Source organism: Magallana gigas, chromosome 8, assembly GCF_963853765.1.
Source record: "Magallana gigas chromosome 8, xbMagGiga1.1, whole genome shotgun sequence".
NCBI classification, from domain to species: Eukaryota; Metazoa; Mollusca; class Bivalvia; order Ostreida; family Ostreidae; genus Magallana; species Magallana gigas.
The window spans coordinates 11,883,489-11,889,812 of record NC_088860.1 but is presented as its reverse complement, the minus strand read 5'-3'; the positions used below and the strand labels follow the sequence as shown (position 1 = coordinate 11,889,812).

The 6,324-nt window shown below is 32.2% G+C and overlaps 1 protein-coding gene across 1 annotated transcript; it reads right to left on the bottom strand.

Annotated features, from left to right (window-relative positions):
• Positions 1 to 759: 759 nt before the first annotated feature.
• LOC105325755 (uncharacterized) lies at positions 760 to 5,791 on the bottom strand. Its single transcript, XM_066070308.1, has 4 exons — positions 5,697 to 5,791; positions 5,418 to 5,580; positions 2,588 to 2,774; positions 760 to 2,348 (listed from the first exon to the last, which is right to left on the bottom strand). The coding sequence occupies exons 1-4, from the start codon at positions 5,729 to 5,731 to the stop codon at positions 1,105 to 1,107; spliced, it is 1,629 nt and encodes a 542-aa protein (XP_065926380.1). The 5' UTR covers positions 5,732 to 5,791; the 3' UTR covers positions 760 to 1,104.
• Positions 5,792 to 6,324: the final 533 nt, after the last annotated feature.

Here is a 6,324-nt window from a genome sequence, read left to right as displayed (position 1 = left end):
TATCTACAGGTTCATGTTCACTATAAGGTTCAATTTTAATGACTTATACAAGATTGCTGTTGGACTTTATGATCAGCAAGAGAGAGAGAGAGAGAGAGAGAGAGAGAGAGAGAGAGAGAGAGAGAGAGAGAGAGAGAGAGAGAGAGAGAGAGTAAAACTATTTTTCAAATGTGTTATAATACTGGAAGTAATTTTTAAGCTTTCAGAGAACATTGTTGTGCATTGTTTTGATTTTAGGGGTGAATGTCTGTTTTCTATTCTAATGGTACACAGTTAAGAGAAGGTTGGGGTTGGGGTGTTTAGCACCTCTTAAAACAATAGATTGTATCGATACTTAGATTATCCTTGGGGCAGTGTGTGTTGTTGACACATTCTCCACAGTAAAGAATTCATTGAATGCACAGCTAATTAGAGTAAATTAAAGTAATGCATTACATTACCATTACTTGTAATGCTATATTTGTGGCATTACACATTACTAGAATTACTTTGAACACATGTAATGCATTGCAATGCATTACCATTACATTGAACATTACCCCAAGCCTGATATATATATATATATATATATATATATATATATATATATATATATATATATATATATATATATATATATGTCAAAACCAAATACGGCGATTAAAATATTAATTGCAATGCCATCAAATAATTAGTAAAAATTGCTCATCATACATGTATATACTAGTGAAAACTCACAATGTATCTCATAAAGTTACAAGATTCGAGAATCGTTTAATATTAATCTTGTATAGATACGCATTTATTCAATGAGATAAGATGACAAATGGTCAGAAAGCAAATCACAATTTTTACATATAATTTTCTTTCACGGTGGTTGTAAGCGTTAATAACATAAAGTTGTTTGCACGAGATCGATTAGGTTTTTCGATTTCTGATTTTCTGAGGAAGGCCTAGACTTTGGCAAACGAGATTTAAATGTAGCATAGTGTGTATGTTACTGCTCGTTCTTCCTCTGGCGGCCTTGGGCGAATGTTTTTAACAGTTGTCACAGGGCAACGTGTTGTTAGAAAAGATTAAGAAGCTTGTCTCAATATCAAAGATTTTTTCCGTTTGTAAGAGGTTTTACACAGATTTTTTTGTCATAGTTGTTGATTCATGTGTAAATGATAATGAAGGAGTCTTCTGTTCTTTTGTTAAGGGTTTTACGAATGTTGTTACAGTAGTTGGTACTTGTGAAGATGTTTTTGTAGTTGCCAATTGCGGTATTTTTTGCGGATCAGGCAAAGGTATTTTGATTGTTGTTGGTGCAGAGGAATGAATTTTACTCATAGATGTTGTTGCAGTCGGAATAGATCGCGATTGCGTGATAGGGTAAATTGTTTTTCTAGAAGAATTGGGCAATTCTTCTTTTGTAGTTGAGATCGCACTTGATGTTTTTGTTGAAGAGGTCGTTGCTACAAAATGTGTATAAAATGGTACTGTTGTTTCCTTTCCAATAAATGTATTATTTGTTGTAAGCTGTTTTTGTTCTGTGATGCTTGACAATGTAGGAGATGAAGTTGTGGATATTCTTTCAGAAGAATTGTTAAATTGACTTTTAGTCAATAACGTGTGGGTAATTGTTAATGTAGGTGATGAGACTGATGAAGTATGCATTCTTTTTGAAGGAGATTCGGATTTACTGGTAGTCCCTGATGATTGAGTTATTGATGATGTAGGTGATGGGACTGATAATGTAGAAGATATTCTTTTGGAAGGAGATTCAGATTTACTAGTAGTCACTGGTGGTTGAGTTATTGACGATGTGGCTATTGTTACAGATCCATTAAGTATTCGTTTGGAAATTGATTCGGATATACTGGTAGTCACAGATGGTTGAATTATTGACGATGTGGGCATTGGCAAAGATCCATCAATAGGTACATGTATTCGACTGGAAGTTGAATCGGATTTACTGGTAGTTACTGATGATCGACTTATTGAAGGTGTGGTAGGCAGTACAGATCCATCAGTAGAAATGCGCTTGGAAGAAGATTCGGATTTACTGGTAGTCATTGATATATCAGAGGAAGGATTTCTGTCATTTGTTGATGTGTTCGCATTTGTCCACACAGAAGGAGAAAAGTTCGGAAGTGACGTCTCTTGTGTGATTGAAGAACCTGGTATTAATTTACTCAGTGTTGTGAAAAGAACTGGCATCGAAGAAGATATTCTCTCAGAAGTTTTTGATTTTCTTGACGTAACTGTTATATCTATATTTTCGGTCGTATATTTGATTGAGGAGTCTGTTGTTGGCGTAGGTATTTCCATTGAAGAAAAGTTCTTCCCAGATGTGATTTCATTGTCTGGAAAATTTTCATTGAAGTCTGAAAAATATAAAAGAAAATATATACAAGTAAAATTATAAAATCATTGTGAATTTCTTTTAAACTATCTTATTAATTGTATTTCACATGAAAATTGAAGGATTTGGAAGCTTGACATTGTCAACATCGGTCGTCGTTTAAACCTGCATCATATTAAAGGCAACTTAAAAATAATGCATATTTTTAATTCTAAAATTGCAAACAATTCAAAATTGGGGCATTTATTTTCTTACACTTACGTTGCCTGCTGTGTGTTGAATTGCCAAAAATGACAGCTCCCGCTACTGCTAAAGTTATTAAACAGCTGAAGAAGAGCACAGTAAGAACAATTTTCTTGTATTTGGTTTGTTTTCTGTATTTGGACGATATGCTATACCCTGAAGACATGTAATTTTCACCTTTAATTGGTACATTGTATGAACCGTCCTGAAAAATAATATAAAAATGATCAATTTCTAAACATGCTTAAAGTAAAATATGTAAAGCACCACTCAATATTAAAATTATGCGCACTTTCAACATTTTTTAGTTAAAAAAAGGCTACAGAGAATTTGTGTTGGTACTAACTTTAAAGATCAATCAAAACAAGAAATACAATTAATATTTATATTGGTCAAAGACACTTTCGTCTGTATTTAGAATTGAAAGGAATGTAAACTTTAACATAATAGATTGTAAAAAGTTAAATATTCTGCACATAATACACATCTTCTACAAAAATACGTTTAATTTATTCTGAATAATTTTCATTTACTTCGTCGAAATGCTTATAGGCTTTTTTAACAAAAGCGTTAACAATGACGATAACTTTAGAAATTGTTCCTTATGTATAATTAACTTCAAAATCATTTCTGCTCGTATTTTTGTAATTATTTTGAAAAATATTCTTATAATATGTATAACGGTGCGACCGTTGGGGCGAGCGCAGCAGGTGATCAAAAATGAATTATGATAAATCAAAATATTAAAAAATTATGATAAAAATAAAAGTAGTGACGTAAAGTAAATGAATCTGAATGCAAAATAAAATAAACATACCTATTTTTTCCAGTAAATTTTTATTATTCATAATTCATAAGATGTTTTTATTTAATTATATACTGGTCGCACGCCAGTATAGAATTTATCTCAGATAAAATTTTGTTGAATAATAAAGATTTAAACATAATGTACATTGCAGTTTATTTCCTCTTTTCTTGCAGCAGACATTTATCTTAAACTTACATATAAAAATTGACTTATCACAGAGCCCCCCCCCCCTCCCCCGTTTAAAAAAAATCAAATTTACGTATAAAAAAATTGTTGATCATATAAGGAAAATGAATCCCCCAGAAGCATGTAATAAATAGTAGTGAAAATAAAGACACTTTTGGGCAGCTAAAGAGCTAAAGGCATACTACACACTCCCCATTCCTTACCCCGATTAGAATTTTCCTGATTTTGAGAATTTTTTTTTTTTTTTTTGCTTGTGAAGAGTTTTTGAATATGTTACCACGCCCCCTTTTAAAAAACGTTCCTGGAAATTACCGTAAATATAGTGAATAAAATAAATGTGAGCATTCATCCAAATGAGAGCAAGTTACAGCTGTTTCCTATCTCTGAAGAAATGTCCCGATTCGTTAGCTCTGCAAGATTTTGAGAAGATTTTGGTATTTATATTTCAGCAGATTTACACTAACTACTTCGAGTAGTTTCCCCTTATTGTGACCTCAAAGTTCACGTCAGTCAAGTGTCGTCTGTCTCTTTGAAAACACACTGAAAAAAAACTACGCGAAAAATACTCTTCTGTTTACTTTAAAAGCATGATGTTCTGGAAATTACACATTTTATCTGTACTTTGATTCTCGCGAGATGGTTATTCAGTCTAGTGAGATCGACCGACATTGAGGAATTGCATTGTGGGTAAAAATTTACTGACGCCGAAAAATTCTGTCGGATCAATGTGTAAGAAATCCATTGTGACGTCACTCGAAAGGACGATAACTCCGTTAGTCTTATGTAATGGAATTTGCGTTGTGTCAGCAGTAACAATACATGTACTTGTTCTCGTGAGAATGTGAAAATGGGAAACCATAACTACAGGGAACTACTGGGACGAATAAAACAAGGCATTACTGGTCCGATTTACTGACGCCAAAAAAATCTGTTGAATGAATGTGCAAATAGTCCGAATTTTCTATTCACACTCGCCTTGCCGGTAGAGCTCGCTTCGCGCCGGCGAGCTGCGCTCGCTAAAATGCTATAGATACAATTTACTAGTATCAAGTACATGTATTATATTAGAGTAAAACGATACATTCACTTTAAGATGATACAATGTCTATTTAGCCGTTTGAAAACACACCAAAGTGGATTCGACAAACGAAGGAAATTGAAAGTAATTAACGACAAACTGCGTAAACTTTTGTTTCTAAATACATTAATGACTTCCTTCTCCTACCTACCCATTTATTTATTTTCCAATAAGTTTGTCACTTCTAAAGAGCAATTGGAGTGATGTTTACAAATACCAGTGCAACCAATTGAAAAGAATAGTGATAAACGGTTAATTTTCGAAAATAGGAAGATATTAAGTTCAGTCTTATCAAACTAACCAAATACGGAAAGGTAAATCAAGAAAAGTCCTTCCCTTTATAGAGGAAACAACGGATTTTTGTTTCATTTTTGCAGGTTACACCATTATTCTCTTCAATCAAGTTATACTCTTATTGAAATAGTGGGCCTTGTTCCTGTTTCGTTGTAATGAAAAAAAAACTACAGTCTCATAGAGAGTTTTTTTTCACTCTCTGGATGATTATTATCTTTTCATAAAAAAAGGAACAAATATCGCTCATTTGGAACATGTAGAAATAAATCCGTACCTTATCCATCTCATATGCATTTATGCTTATAAATGTTCTTAAACGTTGATTATTTATTTAAGATTTCGAAAGTACTATAAATAGAAATGAAATTTTTAATAAATTTTTAATCAAAACTCTACGAATTATGATTTATTCGTATAATTAATAATCAACCAACATATTTTCTTACGGCATTTTTTCGGGCACATAAATTTAAAAAGTTTACCTTGGTTTGGCATTCAATAAATTCCGGTTTGACATCTTCGCTGGAGACTGTGTCTATCCATTCTTTATTTGACTCTTGAGTTTCTTTAAGTTCGTGTCTTTTATTTAGATCGCTGAATTCACGTAGAGATGTATCAGAGACGTTGTTATATTTCTTGCCTTTTCTGTATTTGTCCCAGTGGAACATATAATAAATTATTTTTTCAACATACTTAGAGAAAAATTATTCGTATTTAAGTAGAAAATATGTAGATGTCTATGCATATGAAAAAATACTAACCCCTTCCAGTCATTGTCAAGTGAATAAAAATCCATTCTGGTCAACTAATTATCAACACACCTTCCACCTAGTAAATAGTGTATAATATACAAAAGATTGATACGTCTTACGCATGCGCCTATTCAGCGTCTTAATCACCACATTCTCTTATCTCAAGGAAAGTCATTTTCTAAAAATTCCTTTTCTTTCGCTTTATTTTCATCTAAATGGGGGGATCGCACCGTTGATTGTTACACATATTAACAGTTCATAGATGTTCAACCGTTAAAAAATACCTTACAATTAGATGCACTATACGTGTACATGTTTCACATTTATTTAGGTGAAGTTTGTTTTGTTTTTTTTGTTTGTTCTATACATTTTTTCGTGAAAAAAGAATTCTAACAAGGTAGGTTATGTGCGCTATTAGTAACTGAACTACAGTAACTAACTATGAGATGTTAGAGAACCTAGCTACTAGGAATTGGTTACGAGATGAAAGAAAATTTGACAACTAGTAAATTGTAACAAGTTAAAGGTAGCCAACATATCTTTCATCTGTCTCTTTTATTTCAAAACTATTTTTTTATCTATTCTTATAACCATTTTACAAATGTACTCAGCAGTTTACTTAAAAGAACTTTTTTAA

Bases quoted from the DNA above. Each gene is read 5' to 3' on its own strand.
- LOC105325755 (XM_066070308.1), bottom strand. From the start codon at position 5,731: ATGGATTTTTATTCACTTGACAATGACTGGAAGGG. The intron at 5,581-5,696 runs GTTAGTATTTTT...GGACAAATACAG, and splicing joins CTTGACAATGACTGGAAGGG to AAAAGGCAAGAAATATAACA. The intron at 2,775-5,417 runs GTAAACTTTTTA...ATTATTTTTCAG, and splicing joins TTATTGAATGCCAAACCAAG to GACGGTTCATACAATGTACC.